Here is a 22,814-nt window from a genome sequence, read left to right on the forward strand (position 1 = left end):
GGACTGTTGGCAGCTGCACTGGGTCCCTTCTTCCCGCTCTTGTCCTGAGGCACGTAGACCTGTGCGGTCCAGTTCTCTGACCTGGGGAGGCAAGGGGATTGATGGAGGACAAGTGATCGCGGGTGCTCGGGGCAAGGAAGACGGGACTTTGCTCCCCAGACTCAGTCAACAGAGTCACCTTGCGTTGCCAAGACTCGCGGGGCACTTTCCAGGCCGAGTCCCCACGCTGGTCGCCGCGGGGTGGCGCAGGGACTGGCGGGGGGACTCAAAAGAAGAAACCTCCACTCCTTGGCTTTGTGTAGCCCTCCTGGGTCCGCAGGGAGGGGAGAAGGGGCCCTGAGGCGTCTGGATCCGCCCGAGAGTCACGGAGGGAAGGATGCCCCGGGAAGCTGTGGCCACGCGTGACTCCCTGTCCTGTTTCCCGCCCCCCCCCCTTCTCTTGGGAAAAGCAGGCTGTGGCGGGCCCTAGGGACCTGTCCCAGAGGCGACTGCAGAAGCGGTCCACTTCCCAACCTTAGGCGAAGTTAGGGCTGCCTCCCTAACCAGCCCCAGCCCAGTCAGGTCTCACTGTTCAGCGACTTTGCAGCCCTTGGCTGCCCCCTCCAGCCCTTTCAGCGGGGCCCTAGTGCTCCCGTCCACCTTACTGGCAGTTTCTGTGTCCCTTCGTCTGGCAGCAGCTCCCCTGCCTTCCCCTCTTCCCGCTCCACTGCCCGCAGACATCCCCGCCTCCTTGTCTCTGCGAGTCTCTAATGAAGAAGTAATCCCAGCGCCGGTGTTGATGGCCGGCCCACGCGCTCCAGTTGGGGCACCCCTTGAGTTCAGGGAAGTGGAGCATGGAGGCCGTTCTCTTTGTGATCACAGTGGGCAGTGCTGGGCGCACTCCACTCACCATTTCCCGTGGGCCTGGTGGTCAGGGTGGGTGCGGGACAAGGACGGCCAGGGCCTCTACGCCCCAGGATGTGAGGGTTGCACGCTGCAGAGAGGACTTGCTCCAATCTGCAGGTTTCCACTAGCAGGGCCCTCACTCAGCACGTAAACCATATTGAACTTATCTAATCCACTTGCCTGGCCCACAGTTTAAAAGCCAGAGTTGAACCCTTGATTCTTTGCAAATGGCTCCCCCATCCCAGCCTCACTCCTTCCCTCAGCGCTGGGTATGTTGGCGCCTTACTAAGGGTGTCTTATTAAAATGTGAACCACCACATGTGTCCAGGGTTGGGAGTAGGGCATTGTATTATGTCAACTAGCCAGTGAAGACCTCAGTAATTGTAGGGACAACTTGATGGTACTTTGCTCAGCTGATGTGGAGAGTGGGTTGGGGAGAAAGCAATGCAGAATTCTGTTTCAGCACTTGGCATGTCAGGCTATTCAGAACAGTTTTAAGTTTAAGTACTAATATGTCTTAACAAAAAGGGACAAAATAGCAAGTGAGTTTTATGTCTTTGGGGAAAAAAAATCCCTATGAGGAATCTACTAGTATAGAGTTTTCAGAAAATCGTTTACTCAGTGATGGCGTACACAGTTCTATCACTGACTCATTAAATATAGATTTCAAACACAATCTTATAAAGTCAAAGTAAGAGAAAGCTTACTTCCGTGAAGGAGAACGTTTAAACCACAGCGAAGCCTGGTTTTACTTGACATGATTGGAACCAGGGCAAGTTTAGATCTTGACCTAAGATGCCAGAGAAGGGGTTGTATGACTCTTGAAGGAAACTTGGTGCTGAAATCTGAGAGAGAAAAAAAAGTCAGAGCCTGAATACTATTTGCATTATTGCCCCAGCTAGTAGTTTTCACTTTACAGTCACAGCAGGGGGCGGGTGGGCAGGGGGGTGGGGGGTAGAAGGGGCTCCCTAAGTTGCAAAAGAAGAGTTTAGTTTTCATACAAACATGGAATTGTTGGAAGGTAAATGCCTATAAATGCAAGTCTTTGAAGTGCAGGTCTTTTGATGGCACTTCCTTCTTTGCCTTAGGAAGTTCAGCCACCCTGCCACCTCAGGAGAGAATTTGGGATATATTTAAAATTTGAGAGTAGTATTAAAATATTGTTGCTTTAACTTTTTGAAGGGAACTTTTTTGGGGATGTGCCTAACAATAATAGCAGAATTCCTGTCAAGTTAATATGCATATCCTTATACAAACAAAAGTTGAGTAATCTTGATTGTAGGTCCTTGCTTTTTATCACTTTGAATATTTCTTGCCACTCCCTTATGTCCTGCAAAGTTTCTATTGAGAAATCAGCAGACAGTCTTATAAGCCCGCCCTTGTAGATTACTGTTTTTCTCTTGCTGCTTTTAACATTTTCTGTTTGTCTTTAACCTTTTGCATTTTAATTATGATGTGCCTTGGTGTGGGCCTCTTTGGGTTCATCTTGTTTGGGACTGTCTGCACTTCCTGGATTTGTATGTCTATTTCCTTCACCAGGTTAGGGAAGCTATCATTTAGAATAGAACTTATAAATAGATTCCCAGACAAGAAAAAGCTAAAGGAGTTTATTACACCAAAGTACCATTACATGAAATGTTAAAAGGTCTTCTTTAAGAAGAAAGAAAAGATTAAAAATATGAATAATAAAATGGCAATAGATACATATCTGTCCACAATTGAATCTAAAAACAGTAAGTGAGCAAGCAGAGCAGAAAGGGGCTGATAGATACAGAGAACATTTTGATGGTGGCTAGTTGAGAGGGGTTTGGGGAATGGATGACAAGAGGTGAAGGGATTAAGAAGTACAACGTGATTATATGAGGCTGTAGAGCATAGCAGAATCAATGATATTCTAATAACTGTGTATGGGGTCAGATGGGTGTGAGAGTTACCAGAACTCTCACATAGTAAGTTAAACAATGTCTAAACACTGGGGCATACACCTGAAACTACTATAATACTGAATGTCAACTATACTTGAAAAATAAAAAAAAAATGATTAAAAAATATAAAACTAAGAAACGAAAATTGAAAGCACTCCTATACATGCAAAAAAAGAGCACTTCTTGTGACAAGATAATCCATTTTCATGTCTCATGCCAGCAAGTAGGGACTCTGTAAACTTGTTGATGATCATTTTAAAAAATTCCTACAAAGGTTACCCCTTTATCTTTTTTACTTTGTAAATTGCTTTAGTCATTGGAACTGATCTTTAACTTCAAGTTCTTATTTAGTTTATGTTTTTAATTTTTAACTAGCTATTGATAGAAATAAAGTGGGACTTTCATTTTCTTTTTTGTTTTCTCTCAGGGATTTGAATGGAAATAACATCACACGGATTACCAAAATGGATTTTGCCGGCCTTAGACATCTAAGAGTTCTGTAAGTACGTTCTTCTGTGTTTTGAATAATTTTCTTTCTTTTTTTTTAAGCTTGCATATTTTGAATTGTAACTGGTCTCAATATTAAAAACTGTCCCAATAACAAAAACATAAACATTTACAAGGTCTTGGTTTTCTTTTTTTAGTTTATCACTATACTACAACTTTTATTAAAATGTAGGCTTTTATTTTAAGGTTGGATGCAGGCCATAGAAACGGTACTGTAGAAATGGCCTCAAGTGTTTGCAATGCCATACCCTAAGTGCCTTAGACATATAAAAATGTAGAATAATTACTTTCACAATATGAATAAGTAATGTGAGACATTTGATGCACTTTTAGGATTTCAGATTTACTAGAAATAATTTAAGTGGGTCTGCATTTTTACTAATATAGAAATGTTTAGCCTTTTCTGTCAAACAACACGCAGATAATTTCTAAAATTAAAATCAAACAATCCAGCTTTCTACAGAGTTTATGATGGGACATGTTTTTTTATGCAAGTACACTGGTAATATTTTTAATTCTTATATTTTATATCTTTGTAGCTTTTATAAAATTCTTGTAATTGAATTACCTTTCATTAGTGAGTTAAATTAGTTCTGAGTGAAGCATCAATTGAGATTCAATATAATGTAAAATTCTTTTCCCCTCAGGTTTGTAAATATTTCCATCACAGTGAACATATACTTGGATCGTTGTGTGTTCAGTGTTCTTTTAAAAGACACACTTGAACATTATGAATGCGTCCAATTTCTGATACATATCCATAAGTTAACTGAATTATGTGTATGATGAATTATTATATATTTATTCTCTTAGTTAAGACCTCAGTTGAAAGTCAGTTTACTGAAAAACATCCATCAGAGCTGCAGTGCCATAGGTTGTTTTCCAGAAAATACTATGTTTTAAGGTGCAGAGTTTGGCCAGTGAATTACATGTCACTGTTAGCATTTTTTACTGAAAGTTTTGGGGTGTGGATGCTATTTCTCCTCCTTGACTTCTCTCAAATATATCATCATTGAATTTGATATTAAATCTCAAACCAGAGCAAAATTTAACTTCATAAAGAGAAAGAGAAAGAAGTTGCACATTTTAGTTGCTGAATTGAAACTTCTGACGGTGAGGGCTAACATTAAGACTCCTGCTATATTTTGCATTTCAGTCAGCTCATGGAGAATAAGATCAGCACCATTGAAAGAGGAGCATTCCAGGATCTTAAAGAACTGGAGAGACTGTAAGTATTTTCAATTCCAAACTTATGACGACATAACTGTGTTTTTAAAAATACTTGAATTTCAAAGTCCCTGCCTTTAATTTCATGTCTTAGTCTTTGAAAGTTTATAGATACAAGAGGTTGAATAAGTGCCTTTCAGACTCATTAAAAAAAAAAGACCCCCCCCCTTTTTTTTTGCATAAATAGGACTAACTTGAAATAAAGCTAAAAATACAGACTCACTTTCCTGAAACATTTACTCCCTTGATAAGCACTGCTTTGGTACTTTGAGATGTACATGGTTTTCTTATTGCTCATCTGGTTTGTTTTATTTGCTTATGTAGGAAGAAAGGTGGTCATTTCATTTGCATTTATGCTGAATTATGGAAAAGAAAAGTTTTGCTAATAGTATTTTCATTTCTATGCTGTTTCTTTGTGTGTCATCAGTGATAGTTGATGAATTATTTTAAATTCTTAATGATAAAGATTTGCTTTCTGATATTTAACACTGACGGTGAATATTGTTAATCACTTCTATTCACAATTGTATTTCATTATTTTAAAGTGACTTTCTAAGTTTTTCTGCTGGAAAAATCATTTAAAGATTAACAGATATGGAAGTAAGAGTTATGTCTTCCAAGGGTGGTTATTATTTTCCAAAACGGGAAATGGAATTCAGACTTTAAAATACTTTTTTATTTTCAGACGCAAAATTTTAAGGATTGGTATATATTACCTGAGTGCCATTACTATATTATAGCTACAGTGTGTAGCTACAAAGGACAAAACATCTGTCTGTAATAATTAGGATAAATTACACACTTTGTAATTTGATATATGAATTCCATTTCTCATATGTCTTGATAATTCAAGTTTAGTAGATTTGCATTTTAAGGGCAAATACAACTTTTTTAGAAGTAGCAAGGATTATTTTAATGTTTCCATGCCTGCTTTAATAGGTACTTTAGGTAAAAATAAAGCGCTTATTTAAAATAATGAAATATTAAGTTAGTTTTAGGCATTGTACATTCACATTCACTGGACCTAAGGGCAAAAGTTAATTCTGTGTAATTGTCTCTAAATAGAAAAATGCTTGTCAACTTCTAAGATATGTGTAAATATGTAGGATACATGTTTATCACCTCAAGTACATTAAACACAGAGATACCTAATTTATTTTACTATAAAATTTTATCCATGGTAAATCTTACAATATAGGGAATATTATTATGGAATTAAAAGTACATTTAAAATCACTATTTTGAGGTTGTTAGGGAGAGAGGAATAAAAATAAGGCAAACATTTCGTTAAATTTATAAATGAAGTCCGTAAGTTCATTACCTATTCTTCATATATAAAAATACTCTGAAAATATTTATTCTCTAATTTCCTTCATAGGCTTTTATGAATAGCTAATACCTAGTATCTTGTAAAGGTATTTTAGTGCATTCATTTAAAAAGAAGTATCGATATAATTTTAATGTTTAGTAAGTTGAATACATAATTATAAATGATCATTTAAATATTAACAGTTTTTTCATAAATAACTTAACTAGTCACCACATGGAAACCTACATGTTTGATTCTTAAACAACTTTCAAATTATTGTGGGAAACTTAGTGGCTTTTCATGCAGTTTCTATTTAGGTTGTATAGTAAACGTTTTCAGAAATATTATAACATATCAAACTTTTAGAAACATTACAACATATCAAAACTTTCTCATTATTCTTTAAGCCACTGCAGGGTATCATTTAATCTTTCATCTTGAATAAATTAACTTTTCTTAAAAATTATTAACCAGATGCCGTATGATCTGAAATTTGATTAGAGTTGTAAGTAGGTACTAGTTTTTGACTTTGACTTCCCCTGGGAATGTCACTTCATCGCGGAACAATTTTCTGTTCTACTAAGATGTGATCAGATGTTGCAGAGTGGGAGGAGGATTTGTAATTTTGAATGAAAACTAATATATATGCAGGACTTCTTTAAATCACCCAGCTGTTGGCCGAGAGCAAATATTTCATATTTGTGAGGAAAAGCTGAGAAAATTCCTTTTGTTTACAACTGCCAAGTCCATCTGATGGAAGCACATTGTTATCTGACAGCCAATTCATCTCCTTGGGACTCAGGAATTCAAAACCATTTCTTAGGAACATTGTGGATACACTTTTCAAATATTTATTTTTAAAAATACATCAAATGCAAAGGCAGTTTTGCTTATGAATGCATGCATTCCAGTTTTTGTGCAATAAACTATTTTAAAACTTTTTAGTATATTATATTAAAAAGTGAAAATAAAAGAAGCTATCCAGGGAGTTCTTTATAACATTTCTATGGCCTGTGGTATATATCCTTATTTTAGTTGGTGGTATCCTTAACATCACAGAAATTGCCTTTTTTTTTTTAAATCTCCAAGTGTAAGAGAAAGGAAATAATCAATGAGTTAACTTTTAGCTAATTATATGTTGTATGAGCTTACATGTTTTTTTTTTTTAGCAATTTAGATGTGAATTTTTAATGGAAAGTCCAGATTATGAAAAGGTATATGATTGCAGATTTATGTTGTAAATGCCATTCATACAATATTTATAGTAACTTAATTTCCATTCTTTGTGAGGAGAAAAATAAATAAATAAAATTAATTTTATTTGTGTGCAAGTTATGGTTTTAAGTTATTTTTTTCATTTTAAAATGGTAAAATCAAAGCAATTCCAAATGATGGTTGTGAGTATTTTAAAACTATAAGGTTTTTTTCCCATTTTATTTTTATGTTTTGTAGAGTTTTATATCTAGAGAGAGAAGACAAACCTGAAAACAGAAAATAACATCAGTGCCTTTTTAGAAATCCAACTTTTAATCTATACGAACCAGGGTCATGTTGTTAAGTTGAATTAAATTTTATCATAGAATGAGCAAGTCATTATTTGTAAGTCAAAGCATTATAGTTAGAAGAGAGGGATTTATTCCCACCTAAAAGAATCAATGACATGTAAGACTATTAGTGAAAATCTCAACTAGATAGATATTAAAATCTACTCCCCGCTCCCTCTCTCTTCACACTTCTTTCTATTGTGTAGAAAACAACATCAGATGGTATGATCATCATCAGAATTCATGCTTATGAATCATTGTAAAAGAAATAAATTTTAATCAGGCTTATAGAGCATGAGCACACATTACTTCGGTATAGACAGTTTCTGACTGTACTCCCAGAGCTGATGTGGGCAGCAGCACCTTTTCATGGGTGCTCTGTGCTGCCAGTAGTACCTGCACATCTGGGATGAAAATGAAGCCGCGAGAAGGTGCCCCAGGTAGATTCTATTAGCAGGTCTTATTGCTTCATCCAAATGTTCAAATGAAATCCAATGTACTTGCACGACTAGTTATTAATTAAGTGCAATGGAAATTAATTAAGGAAAACAAACTACAAATAAACTATAGTAAACAACTGAAACTTTTAGGAAATACACTTTTTTTTAATACTTCACAGAAGACACCTGTATATATTTGCAATAAAGTCTCCATTTAGAACTGTCAATTCAAGGTATTTCTTGGCTGGTACATAATGTTTTAGGGTCAAAACAATCACTTTGGGACCCAGGACTTTTGTGTGCTGGGCTAAAGTTTTGATGTTCACTTACAATTTATGGGATTATGCTGTAGTCATTAACGTTCTAGTTTAGGCCTTTTAAGGAGACCCAGGCCACTTCCGTGTTTCATTAGTGAAATTCATCTGCTTTAGCAAGTTTCTTAATAACACAAATGCAAGAGCATGAAAAGGTTTTTGAAAATGTTTAAGGTTGTCAAAAAAATATTAGGACATTTTATCCTACTTGCAATGAAATGCTTAGATGCAAAATAAAATACTTATAGTAGATTATGTTAATGACAACCAATCACATACCATAGAAAGCCTGGGACGTTAGGCTTTTCATTAACTTGACCCTCAGTTTATACCCTCGCAATAAGGAAACTGCAGAAATGAGAAAGGCAAGGGCTAGGACTGCTCTTCTCTTCTTACCAGTCCTGTGTAAACGTGTGCTTTTCAAACCAGGATTGCTTTAAACTCTCCAAGTTGTAGACTCTCTGGGTGCGAATTGCAATTTTCCTACTAACTTGGTCAAGAGTCCTGAAAATATGATAGTAAAGTCATCTAAGGAATCTTGGAAAATAAACCTGTCCCCTTACTATTTTAAAGTTTCTACCAAGATGATATAAATGTACTCATCTTAATTCACAAATGTCTAAATCCCGATTTAGCAGAGCCTAAATATGCCTCAACACTACACTGTCCTGAAAGGATACGTAAAAGGCACATCGATTATTATTTTTTAAGGTGGCGCTGCATTCGTTTTTCTGCGTGCACACACCATTTATATGTACACCTGTGGCAGCCAGTGTGAGGCTGAGGCTGAGGTTTTGTCACAGGTCGTTACACATGAGTTCAGGTAGAGAAGAGGCTGGGAGCAGGTCTGAAGAAGAGCACCCCTTATCCCTTGTTCACCAGGGAGGGGTAGGGAGTCCCTCTCCTGCCTAATCCTGCAGTTTGTGGGCAACACAGAACACATTCCTCTTCTTTTTTTAAAAAAAAAAATATATATTTTTTTATTGATTTTTTTACAGAGAGGAAGGGAGAGAGATAGAGAGTTAGAAACATCGATGAGAGAGAAACATCGATCAGCTGCCTCCTGCACACTCCCCACTGGGGATGTGCCCGCAACCCAGGTACATGCCCTTAACCGGAATCGAACCTGGGACCTTTCAGTCCACAGGCCGACGCTCTATCCAGTGAGCCAAACCCGTTTCGGCCACATTCCTCTTCTTAACGTGGGGGCAGACTCACGTGCTAACCTCCTTGGAAAAGAATGCAAGCTCATCTCAGAAGAATTGTTCTCTGGCAACTTTACACCTGAGTTTAAAACCAGTGCAGTGATTTTCTTGGGAAAGGCTCTTTGAAGAGCATATCAAACCTTAGAAACTGGGGCAGAGTACGTACACTGCATCATATAAAAATGTTCAAGGATGGACTCGATTGCTTCATCTATGATACCGATGAAACGTCCACTCGCACCTGTATGTAAGTGGTATTGAACTATTTTACATGACATTTATGGACTAGGGTCTCAGAAGGCTTTACTGCCCGTGCAATGTTAGACGTGTAGCCTAACACTGAACCCATCCGACAGCGTTTCTCAGGCACCGTTTTTATGGGCCTTGAAGTTGAGCGGTGGTGAGAAGGCCTGTTTGCTCTTTGGGGGCCGTGTTATAAATGCTGAAGCAGCGGGCTGTGTATTTTTCCCACATCTGTTTTGGGCTCATCCTTTGTGCCAGTGTTTGCTGCATGCTGTGTCTTTTATACGTCTCCCGAAACGAGTCGTTTACTTTGCACTGTTCCAATGTATGTGTGGAAGCAGTGAAGGTCAAATATTTTACATTGAATTGTCTTTCATTCCTGTTGGATACCTTTCTGCTTGAGGTATGCCTTCTAGACTGAATATTCCAATTTTACATGGAGTGAGAGGCTTGCCTACATAGATTTCACATGGCTCTCTCCCTCCCCCCCCCCCCCCCCCCCCAATCCAAAGCAGTTTTTTTTACTGCTGGTCGGGAAGGAATATTGGTGAAAATGCTGTCAGAATGAGAGTGTGGGAACAACAGGGCTGGTTTGGTATTAATGCACTGGAACGTTGCTTTAAGATAATATTTGCAAAAAAACTACCTCATTGTCTGACTTTCTGGGTCCATCCACTATCCGCTCTGCTCAGGTGGGTGTTCCCCAGCCATGAGCTACTGCTCTAGGTTCTGCTGAGGCATCTGGCCTTTCTATACGCAGTTGCCTGGTATCCTATGGAATGTGTCAAATCCCATTGGTTGGCCGAAACCGGTTTGGCTCAGTGGATAGAGCGTCGGCCTGCGGACTGAAAGGTCCCAGGTTCGATTCCGGTCAAGGGCATGTACCTGGGTTGCGGGCACATCCCCAGTAGGAGATGTGCAGGAGGCAGAAAATCAGAAAGAATAGATAGGAGTGACATCGGAAACCCCTGGGTTCAATTCCACTGTGAGATCTTGATCAAATTGTTTTATCTTTGAAAACTTCAGTTTCCTCACCTTTAGGACAGAGGTGATTATTATATCTCATAATGGTGTGGAACATGATTTAGGTAAGATAATACATAGTTTTACAACATGCTCAGTACTTAAAGAATTATGTGGATTTTTTTAAGGGTTATGTGTTTCTTTATATATTTCAAAATTTCCTATTTTTTCCAAAGCTCAGTTTAAGAATTATTTTATATTACGAATCTAATAAAATGTATATATAATGAATTTGACTTTTGAACATTCATATTTACTATCGTTTTCATTCTGACTCTTATCATATGGCATATGATTAGAAGAGATGTGAAGAAAGTACAAAAACCCCTTCAAGTTTCATTTTAGAGTATTTCTCAAAATCTCTCTGAATATGCAGAGAAATACCAAGAACTAAAAGGTGTGAAGAGGAAGCAACATTTTTACTAATAAGTTTTGATCTCTTTACCATCTCTATATATAAAAGCCTAAGCGACCAGATGACCGGATGACCGGACGGTAGCTATGACATGCACTGATCACCAGGGGGCAGATGCTCAACACAGGAGCTGCCCAGATGCTGAACACAGGAGCTGCCTCCTAGTGGTCAGTGAGCTCCCACAGCTGGTGCACAGCTCAGCTGACAGACGGGGGTCAGATGCCAGGCTGATGGCTGGTGAGCTCAGCTGTGGCAGCACCAGCCCCTCCCTCAGACAGTCGCCCTGCAAGCCTGAGCAGCAGCGGCAGGCGCAGCGGGGCCGGGATGAGCCGGAGTGGCGTGGTGCAGCGCCCAGGCTGGACCTCCTCCTGGCCGCCTGCCGCTTCACGCACTACTTCGTGCTGTGTGGGATCGGCATAGACAGAGGGCTGGAGCCCAACAAGCTGGTGGGCAAGGCGGGCTGTGGCAGCCTGGATGTCCACTGATCCCCGCAGCCCAGGCCGAGGGACCCCACCATGCACCGGGCCTATAGTGAAATATAAAAGATGAAATTATCAATATCATTGTTGAAATATACATTGTATGTTATTCATCTAATAGTAGCTAAGTGTTAAAAATCTTTGCTTTAAAAAATGTGAAGATAATACATTTTGAAAAGACCAGTGAAAATTTAACTGAGAAGGCATTTATGTATGTGAAATGGGAGACTGTAAATGATAGACTCTCTAAGGCAACATTAATCAAATACTTGTTACAGACCAGGCACGCTGCTTAAACACCTTATGTTTACAATTACAGGTAAATATGAGGCATACATTTTTCACTGGCTTTGGTAAAACTGTTTTCACTTCACATTTTGAATTGGGGTGAAGGTGGCGAATCCTGATTGAATCGAGGTGCACATTGAAACAATAAGAGGCTGTAACCTCTGTCAGCGGGCAGATCGCAGGAGCAGCAGACAGGCAATGTGAAACAATGCTTGTCAATAATGCTCAGGCTGCCCTTCAGACTGAGGTTGTGAAGAATCAGCATTTCAGAGGACAGCTGTTTTGTCGATACAGACAGACCATTCACCCCACTGAAGGGCACAGTCAGAAACAGCCCACAGCACAGAGAAAACAGTTACTGGGGTCCCTCTCATTTTTGTCTTACGGAAAAGTGTCTCTGAGACTCATTGTCCACCTTTCTGAAGCCGTGAATCCCCATCCAGAGGATTCTCAATCAGCCCTGAGATCTTGCGGGCAGATTCCATCCGGCTGGTGCTGACACAAGAGCTGGATGTCACTAAATCCGTGTCACCTCTCCTTGGATACAATCGAGTATCCTTGCTCAGAACAATAGGTAACTGACCCACCTGGTCTCTCATGGAGCTAATGTATGCTGGCTCCTAGGAATCCTCCTCTGAGATACCCTTAATTCGCTGCATGCTGTTTTCCTGTTCGGGGACTATTGGATTGTAACTTCTTTAACTCATTTGCATTACAGTTATTATTATGACACTTGCATCTTCAAGATGCTAGGAAGTATTCTGTGGCATTGAAAGAAGAGAGGTTCTTTGTACTCCAGCTCTATTTAGAAATTGCTATGCACCTTAATAGTCTTTAAAGTAATTTTGGATTTTTTAAGTATCCTGTTCATTTAAGGATTTAATTTCTGGTCATGGCACAAGAAGTTCTGATTATAATTCTTTTTCTTGATTGATGATTATGGAAGAATGTCACTTTTTATTTTAATGTTTCTGTTTCCACTTATTCTTAGTATTGATGGAAGAAAGAATAGAAGAACAGGAACCAGAAGTGTATTGATACTCTTTTAAAGGAGAAAGCATGGCCATATTGCTTTTCTGTGCCTGCTACAACTTCACTTATCTGTTCTATATTGTATGATACTACCTTGTCTTGTAAGCATGGCTGGTTTAGAAATATTAAGATCATTCATAATAAATTTCATGGAATGATGATAAAGGACTTGAATTCAGAGAAAATAAATGTATTTTTTCATTTTGTCTCAACTGTAGCAATTTTAAACAGATATTTAAGATAGTAAGCTGAACATAGAGCCAGTTTGTTTTTAAAATAAAACTTGGTGGCTTACTTTCAGGTGGTTCATTCATTGTTATTTAAGAAATGGGCTATATAATCTTTCCCAAGGAAAGATTGGTGAGAAGGAAATTTTTCAGCACCCTATTAGTGTGAATCATTATTTAGGAACGCTTAAACTGTGTCTCTTTTAGAGGAGTGATAGATTCTGGACTTGCCTCACATGAATTCAAGTTCCAAGTCTGCTATCTGTGTGCTGTGTGCCTCCCTCGGGACAGCAGTAATAAGAGCACCTACTCATGGGGCTGTCCTGGAGAATGAGTGAGATCATTCATGTAAACCTCTCAGAACTGTGACCATCACATAGTAAGCTCATGTGATGTGTTAGCTATTGAGAACCACTGGAAATGTGAAAATAAAAATTAAGAAGACACTGCAGCCCATCTGAAATATCTACTTTCTCACAATATCCGAAATTGTACTGATATAGGCCCATCAACAAAAAATCGAATAGCAGCTATCACTTCATTATATATCTGAATTTTTAAAAACATTGAATTCCTGTCTGGTCAGTGTAGCTCAGTGGTTGAGCATGGACCTATGAACTAGAGGTCAGGGTTCTATTCCTGGTCAGGGCACATGCCCGGGTTGCAGGTTCGATCCCCAGTAGGGGGCGTGCAGGAGACAGTTGATCAATGATTCTCTCTCATAATTGATGTTCCTATCTCCCTCTCCCTTCCCCTCTGAAATCAATACTATATATATTAAAACATTGAACTCCTTCCAGTTTGTAGATGGTATTAAGAATGGCAGAGGGGAGGGAGGTGGATGGAAGGGAAAGGAGGTAATTGCTCTATAGGGCACATGAAAGCAGGTGTGGCAGTAGGTAGGTTCATGGGAGAGCATGTAACACCCAGGGCATATAGCTCAGGGAGCAGGCCAGAGGAAGGTTGGCCGAACTTAAAATACATATGCCAGGGCCTTGCTGGATTCCATCGCAATGCAAAAGGAGCAGCCTATTCTCATTCCTAGAACCTACTGAGTGTCAGGGAAGAAGGGAGAGAATACAAAGATGCCATCTTTATACTTGAAGAGACACAGACCAGTGGGAGTGAGTACCTATACTGCAGCATGACTGCCTCTTACTTGTCAAATGCTGTGGGGATGTGAGATTGCAGCACAGGAAGGAACTAACTACTGGAGGAATCGGGGGAGTTTCACAGAGGATGTAAGACAGTGCCATTTGGAGGACAGGGAAAGTAGTCCATACAGAGAGCAGCCTCTGCAGGGACAGGGCTGGAAGGAGTGTGCTAGAGCGGCTGGAGAATCATTGATGATGTTCGTTAGTCCGATGGTTTGGTTCAGAAATCCAGGCTGACTCTTGAACAATGGGGGATCTTTCCAAGACTGGCTGCTTCCCTAGAAAAAGTTCTCATGACTACTCTTGTGAATCTTTGTAACTCACTTTTTAAAAAAAATAACAAGTCACAAGTAAATAATATTTTATGACAATCATGTAGTAGTAGACTCTGAGAGCATTCCTCCCTCAGAGTCAGGCTCAGCAAATAAAAATAAATAAATAGAAGCTTTTGTTGCACGTTAGCATTAACCTTGTTTTGTGCTTTATTCGTAACAATCAGTGTAAGTGGGGAGTAAGTGTACCCTTTCAGCACTAATTTTACTATGTCCCCCTATTTATCTTGGCATGTTTTTTATGAGTATGTATTTTATTAAGTGCTGAGAATGTTTCCGGAGATGACCAACTTCTCCACAGTATGAGCCACTAACGAAAGTTGTGGTTGCCGTCGTAGCCTCATGGCATTTTAGAGCTGAGGGAGGTTCTGAACTCCACCTGGCCCAACTTCTCACCTCGTGCAGGATTGCTTGTCACTACACCCTTCGCAGGGGGAAAAAAGAAATCGGGAAGCCTCTGAATGAATATGGGACACGAAGTTGGGAGTCTTAAAGGCAGATCATTCCATTTCTTAATATCTGTGATTCCTAGAATGGTCTTTCCCATGATCTACTTTCTTAAGAGTTATAATCCTTTGGCCATGTCTGCCCTCTGGAGACCAAATGTATAATTCTGCTTACACCAAGGTGACCATTTAAATATGTCATCATCGATTGATATACCTTCCTTTACTGTCCCCTGAACATTTATCTTTAAGACTTATGAAATACCTCCAGTTTCTTCAGTGTGACATTAGTTTTTGGGACTTCCTACCCTTTTCTAGTGCTTTATAGCAGCTTGTATGTCATTTAAGTGTGAATTTTGCATCAGCTTTTCATCATTTTATTCAAATTTGGGAAAAGCAGAGTAATACAAATTCATTTTTATTGAAAGGTTAAATTGTATACCTGAAATGAATGAGGTTGGAGTATTCATACATCTAGGCCAGAATTGGCCCACTCTTTAGCGAGAGTGCATGATTTAAAAGATCTTAGCATTGAGGGTCTTTCCAAGACTGGTTACATAGCATTGAGACTTAAATTAGTTAGAGTTGGAATCAAATTCTTTTCTAAAACATTGAAATCATTATAATATTAACTAAGCATTTTAAAAACATAATGTAAGCATCTGGGACACCAATTAGTAATAAGTCAGTATCAAATTCAGTCAAAGGTCAAGAACAATGGGTTCAGGTTTGAACTTTTTGGTTTCCCTCAGATTTTGCCTATCACACTGACACTTTTGCACACATTTCGTTCTGCAACTAAATCACGGGTAAGGAACATCTGGCCTACTGGCCATATAGGGCCCTGCAAAGTCATTTGGTAAGGCCCTGCCCAGGCTTTAGGGGTGAGTTAATTAAATGTTTGACCAAATACAGCAGGCTAATTTTTAAGTTAATTTTGTATGGTCTGCAAATGGTGTTATAAATATCCAAATGGCCCTTGGCAGAAAAAAGGTTTCCCACCCCTGAACTAAATGAAAAGCTAACAAAATTGAGTTTCATCTCCCCACAGTGTGCTGGCTGATAACAGGCCTTTTGGGACAGAGTATTTTAGGGCGCCACTTACTGTGATATTTCTGCTGAAGGTTGAACTCTCTCCTTACCTAGCCACCAGAGTCTGAGTCAAGTCCTTTTCCATTGTGTATATTCTGGTTGACTGATATTGCACGGGATGTGAGTGTAGCCCCAGTAATCATGATCTGAGTAAGCATAATGGAAAATTGCCTTAAAGACCCATATAACAAAAGGTGTAACCAACTTTTGATTTGCAATGCTTGGATTCTCTTGAATGTCATTTCTTGCTCTCCTGCAAAACAGGATGAGGCATGACACTACCAAATCAAAGTTTCATTGTTGGGTATTTTCTGTGTAACATACTCTTTTTTTTTTCTTTTTCTTTCCCAAAAGGCGTTTAAACAGAAATAACCTTCAGCTGTTTCCTGAGTTGCTGTTTCTTGGGACTTCGAAGCTCTACAGGCTGTAAGTAGACCGAATTGGTGACCATTGCTCTGGGTAGCACCTTGTGTTTTATGAAATGTGTTTCGGATTTGTTTCCGTGTGCTTTCTTGGAATGGATTCATCGCTAGGTTCATGGATTAAGAGTTTGCCTTTGTTTTCAGTGGGAATTTCAGGTTGGTTTCCCGTGATTCCTGTGGTTTTGTTTCGTTAGCATTGACTTGTTGATGAATGTGTGATTGTGACTGCATCATTCTGGTTTGTCATGTGATGCTGGGAGGAGATGTACCCGTCTTCTCTTTGAACACTTGATTCAGTTCTGATGGGAAAAATGCCACCACACTTCTTTTTCGGGGGAAGTTGGCCTCGTTTCCTTATCAAGTTAGGGTTCTGAATGCTAGCTTTTTAAACATTGTTTCTGTTTTATAAGATATTCAAAAAGGACTGAACATTTCTTCTTCTATGTTCCTTTTAAGGCCAGAATTCCAAACCTCACAATCTGAATGACTAAGGGTTTCGTATCAAGTATGTCATTGAAGTACTTGGGAAGGGGTGTGATATGAGTTTTAGGCAGGATCAGTTTTCCCTCCCTGAAATGCTTGTTCTCTGACCTAGTATATAATAGTGAAAACACACTTTTGAAAGCTTTTACAATTAGATTTTCAGCCATGGGAGTGATTTCGTGCAGGTGGGCGATAAGCCACAGTGTTGGGAAAATACATCGCAGCAATTACTGATGTTCACGGATGTTGTGGAAAAACTGTTGGGCTGTATCTGCTCAGGATGGCCCCCGCCGGGATGGTGGGAAGTCCCATATGGTCGTGTGTGTAGGGATTGCTCTTTTCTGAACTTGATTCTGTGGCCAAGTCTCCGCAGCCTACAAATTCAGTATTGTTGTCAATTCCAGAAGAGGGGAGACTGTCCTTCCACAGCCCTGTCCCCAGGGGAGCCAGGCTGTCTGTGGGGACCTCCCGGTACCTCAGCTCACTATAGAGAGAATCTCCCCAGCAGGAAAGGTGTAGCCCGCTAACAACACATCTAATCTTCCTCTAGATCTGGCTTTCCTGATACTGTACCTGCCAGCAGAGCCCATCACCTAGCAGTATTTCTCGGCTTTGTGTTCCCTGATGGTTAATGGACTCCGTTAAGTAAATTAAAAAAAAAAAAATCAAAGAAAGAAGCCCAGAGACTGCCTTTTTAAATAATAATTCTCTCTGGACTAGTTTTACCCAGGAAATAGGATGTAAGCTGTTATAAAGATTATGTGTATGTATATAAATTGATCCTTATCCTAAATAATAAAAGCCTAGTATACAAATTGCCCCCTCGGGCAGTCGTTCAACAAGGAGTTCAACCGGGAGACAGTGAGTTCGACTACTTGACATGTGCTAACCACCAGGGGGTGGTGCAGAACATGGCAGGCGTCGGCCAGGAGAGAGCATGTGTCCAGGAGAGGGCGTGCTGCCTGCCTGGCTTCTGTATGGCAGCCCAGAGGCCCACACTGTGCCCTGGCCTGCAGTGCCCAGCCGTTCTCACCGCATCTCTGCAGGGGGACTCAGGCAGAGGGGGACCCAGGGCCCAGGTGCTGCCCAGGGCCCAGAGGTCAGCTGGGACCTGCCCTTTCTTGCCAGACCAATATGAGTCACTAACTGCCCTCAGGAGACCAAATGTGTCATGCTTTGTTCACCAGCCAGGCCTAGGAGACCGCACCTGTGCACGAATTTCGTGCACCGAGCCTCTAGTCTTTAAATGCTTGTGCTTTGTTTCTAAGAAACAGGGTTAAGAGTATTCTTTCTGCTTTAATTTTGGGTGATTGATGGGACTTGGAAGCTTTGGGTTCAAGGCTAGTATACAGTGAGCACTGTTAAACTACCACTTTGCTAATTGTGTGCTTCTAGAAACAATTCACATTGTTTAGGAAAGTGACCATTTCCTAAGAAGCTGTGAAAATAGAATTTAAACAGAATGACTGTCGTTTAGCATTTAAATTATGAAGCCAAAGAGGTGAAGAAACTTAACACTATCTCTGAGAAACAGGAAGTTTGACTTTTTAGAAGTACTTGGGTTAATTTTTTTAAGAGTCTTCATTTCAGGTGGTATAATCCAGTTCAAAGTCCTCTACCAGCCAACCATATTCAGTTATCATTTTTTTCCTTTTTTTATTTATTTACAATATCACATAGTACAATATCACAGGGGATTTTCTTTAATGGTTTGTTATAATTTTGTAACTTAGGCTCCTCTATGAATGACGGAGACTTCAAACCTTAAAGAAGTGAATTAAAGAAAGAGAACCCATGAAACTTTAAGGCAAGGATTTTCAGTTATTTAAAAGCGTTTTTAAAATGGGAAATGGTTAGCTAGGCAATGGGTCAGGGCTGTGATTTCCTGTATAGCTCCAAGTTCTCCCCTGGGGAGTGAGGGAAAGTAAAGTTTTGTTTGTTAGATGGGACTGGTTGCAAGTGGGACTTGACTGCTTTGATATTCCTGAAGTTAGCCCTTGATGGCTCAATGTTTACAATCCCTGGGGGGTTGACACCTGACACAGACACTGCATACACTTAGAAACTTGGAAGTGTCATGTTTTTCAGCATCTTCACATCAGGAATCTTCTTTTGAGTTGAGGTGCTGTTGTCTCACTTGGATTCCATTTAGTGGCTTGTTAGCAGCGAGTGATCTCTCTCTTGAGAGGATTACTTACAAGCTACATGAGACCAGTTGTTTATGGTGGGGACCACTAGTTAAATTAAACAGCCACCATTAAGAATTGTTAATAAATAAAGGAACAAAAGCTTGGGAAGCCAACTGCCTGGTTAGTGTAATTTCCAAGAGGAAGGGCGTAAGTTCACATTTTCTTTAGATGATACAGGTGCCTACTAGCTCACCCTAAGCAAATACTCTAACACGTGGGAAAATGGGCTTCGCGAAGCTTCATTTTTAAATGAGCATTTTAAAGGACAGTTTTGTATGTAGATGTGTGAGCTGGAGAGCATTTTGCTAAGTGAAGTAAGTCAGTCAGAGAAAGATAAATATCACATGCTCTCACTCATTTGTGGATTATAATGAACAACATAAACCGATGAACAAAAACAGATGTAGAGACAGAGAAGCATCGATCAGATACTCAAAACTCAGAGGGAACATAGGGGATGGTAGGGGTGAGAGGGAGAGATCAACCAAAGGACTTGTATGCATGCATATATGCATGAGCAATGGATTAGGACAACAGGAGGTGAGGGTGAGGGCAGGATTGGGGGGATGAGGGGACATTGGGGGGATGAGAACACATTTGTAATATCTTAATCAATAAAGGGAAATAAATAAATAAAAATGAAGCTTCCCTTCACAGTCAGAGAACAAAGGATGTAGGATTTTTGACAAATAACAGCGAAAATATTTGGGGACAGGGAAAGTATTTGACTGGTTATTGCATGTGCATATTAATCGATCCATAGTTTTCCTATTATGTGATGTAATAAAGGCATACACATCTAGAATTCATGAAAGAAACACACTTAGAATTTAATTTCTCGTTATAAATGGTTGCATAATGCTAATTAACATCTCTCTTTTCCCAAACCTACTGTATCGCTAATCCTTACTTAGGACAGTTTTACAGGATATATAAGCAATGAAAACGTTTACAAGTTTAATACATTGTTCATACACTGATGTTTGATTTTTATCATTGTTTGCTTAGATTAAAGCTAGTCTGATGTACTGGAAGTGGCAAAGGTGGGCAAAAATAGGTAAATAATAATAAATAATGCAATACTTACTTAATAAATAATAATGCAAGGATAAACTCTGTTTCTCATACTCACAACTGTAAGCCTACTTCTTCCCACCCCTGAGTGTGTACATATTTGTTGCACTTGTGTAATGACTAATCACCGTTTGACTCTTGGCTGAACATGAGATGCCAGGTGAAGAGCACACAGACTACCCTTTGGATTCTCAGTGCAGTCTGAGGGAAGAGAGGGCGCACTGTATATGAATTATGATTCGGCACGGTTGGTTGCTGCTAGCGGCCAAATATGCTTTTCCTTTGCTGTCTGCTCCAATTTCTCTTTGGACGGGTTGAGAGAGCACTACATGTTCAGGTCAAGATGTTTGCTCAGAAATAGTAGTACAGTTGCAGCTGTGTTTGTTGGAGCAAGAGACTAGTTTAAATAGCATTACCATTTATCCAGTCCATTAACAGAACTCTGTAAAATAATACCAACTCTGCATAAACTACAGGACAGCGTAATAAAATTACAAGCACTTGTTGACAGATGGAAAGTGTAAGTGGAGGGGAAGTAGAGAGCCTTAGATTGGAGGTTAAAAGAGACAGTGCATAGTTTTCTTCAGGTATGTAGATACTCCATCGTCTCCTTGGTTGCTCCTCCAAAACCAAAGTTGCGTTTTTGGTATCAGTGTAAGGAGTGGAGAAAATTATGTTTAGAGCTATCTGGAGCTGGTTAACTGACAGCTTTTTCAGTGGCTTTTGAAATGGTCAATTACGATTGGTTGAAATGTATGAGTAGCAGTTAATTATACATATGAGTAGCATATACAAATCTTCCTGAGAAATGTCACCTGAAAGGTGACTTACTAGGGAGTGATTCACACTTTTCAACTTGAGTTTACAGCTACTAAGCCGGGCTTATTAGAGAGGAATTTCACTGGCAGCCTTGTGGTGGAGTATTTGGTTATAAATATTTGCTTTGTGGTTTTCAGTTTATTTCTTTCAGTATTATTATATTTACCCAGGCTTTGAACATAAGCTTAAGTATCCAATGCATGTAGCAAAAACTCATTTTTCACTTGTATCTACCAAAACAAAACAAAATTAACAAAAATAAATACATAGGTCCCATGATTCATTTTCTTTATTTCTTTGAATTAAAGTTTTTTTTTAATTTCTCATTCATAAGTGCCATTTATTATCCCCCAGGGAGCTTCAGAGCCATGAAATCATCTAACATTATAGATAGCAATTTTAAATCTAAGGACGTTTTTATGCCCCAGTGCAGGGGTCCTCACACTACGGCCCGCGGGCCACATGCAAATACAAATATTGTATTTGTTCCCATTTTGTTTTTTTACTTCAAAATAAGATATGTGCAGTGTGCATAGGAATTTGTTCATAGTTTTTTTAAAAAAACTGTAATCTGGCCCTCCAACGGTCTGAGGGACAGTGAACTGGCCCCCTGTTTAAAAAGTTTGAGGACCCCTGCTGCAGTTATCTGAGACAAATAGAGTTTGGCTGCTGAATTTGATTGGTCAGATCCATTTATTTGCTATCATGTAGGATCTCAGATTCTCAAAGTTGTTTTTGATAATAATAATTGGACTTTTTTGGAGGGAAACATAACCTTTTGTTTTATGATGTTAGAAATGAATTTGCAAAGTATAAGAAATATACAGTTAAGCAGTCTTTTTTCCCTTTTGCTTAGTCCCATAGAAGGAGCCTTAGTTTTTGATTTTTAATATTCATAAGAGTAACACATGTTCGTGTCAAAAAGGCTTAGACAATTCAGAAAAATAGAAAAGAGGAAGTAGAAATGATTCTTTATTTCACCACCCAGATATAACCAGTAGTATACTTGTCAACTATTAACTTAGTTTTCTTTTTCCATGCAATGCATATAAATGCTGGTATACATGTGTTATGAAAACATTTTGTTTTATATCCCCAAGGTCTAGTATAATGCTTGGCCTTTAGAAGGCTCTCAGTGTTTGATGTATTGAATTCAATCTCTATGGGCTCAGGGTTTGTAACTTGCATGAGCAAATAGTAACACTGGGAAGGCATTATGAATAATGGAGAACCGAATTCAATTTAAAGGATATCTTGGCTAATTAAATGTTTAGTCCCCTTAAGTTTTCAAAACTGTAGGAGGGTTTTGGTAGACACAGCCAAATCAAAATGACCTATTTTTCACCTAAGCAAAACATCTACCCCGATTTAACATAATACTGTACTTATATAAAAGGAACCTTCCAGTTCTCTGATGTCAATATAGTCTCATAAGAGTTTTATATTTAACGATAAAAGCGGAATACAACCGCGGAGACCAAGTACAAATTCTCCTCGAATTAATTTCTGCCAGCTCTGGTGAAAGCATGGGCGCCCAGAGGCATCAGGTGCCACCGCTTCCTGGGGCATTGTCCTCTTGGCCTGTTTGGCCCCAGCCACCATAAATCCGACCTCGATTGTGCAGGAATTGCAGGTTGCAGTTGCTACGGTTACCGTTGTCCAGCCAGATCGACATCATTACTCATCTAGTGAGCTGCTGTGAGAGCTGCAGCCGCGTGCTAGAGCTGGGGCTGCCCAAGA

The 22,814-nt window shown here is 39.5% G+C and overlaps 1 protein-coding gene across 1 annotated transcript in view; it reads left to right on the forward strand.

The window, feature by feature from the left end:
* The window catches only part of SLIT2 (slit guidance ligand 2), a 388,092-nt gene that overhangs the window by 44,486 nt on the left and 320,792 nt on the right, over positions 1–22,814 (forward strand). Inside the window, 3 exon segments of the mRNA XM_015571823.1 lie at positions 3,238–3,309; positions 4,474–4,545; positions 16,442–16,513. Of these exon segments, the coding sequence (XP_015427309.1) occupies positions 3,238–3,309; positions 4,474–4,545; positions 16,442–16,513 (216 nt within the window).

The sequence above is a fragment of the Myotis davidii genome, unplaced genomic scaffold, assembly GCF_000327345.1.
Source record: "Myotis davidii unplaced genomic scaffold, ASM32734v1 scaffold204, whole genome shotgun sequence".
NCBI classification, from domain to species: Eukaryota; Metazoa; Chordata; class Mammalia; order Chiroptera; family Vespertilionidae; genus Myotis; species Myotis davidii.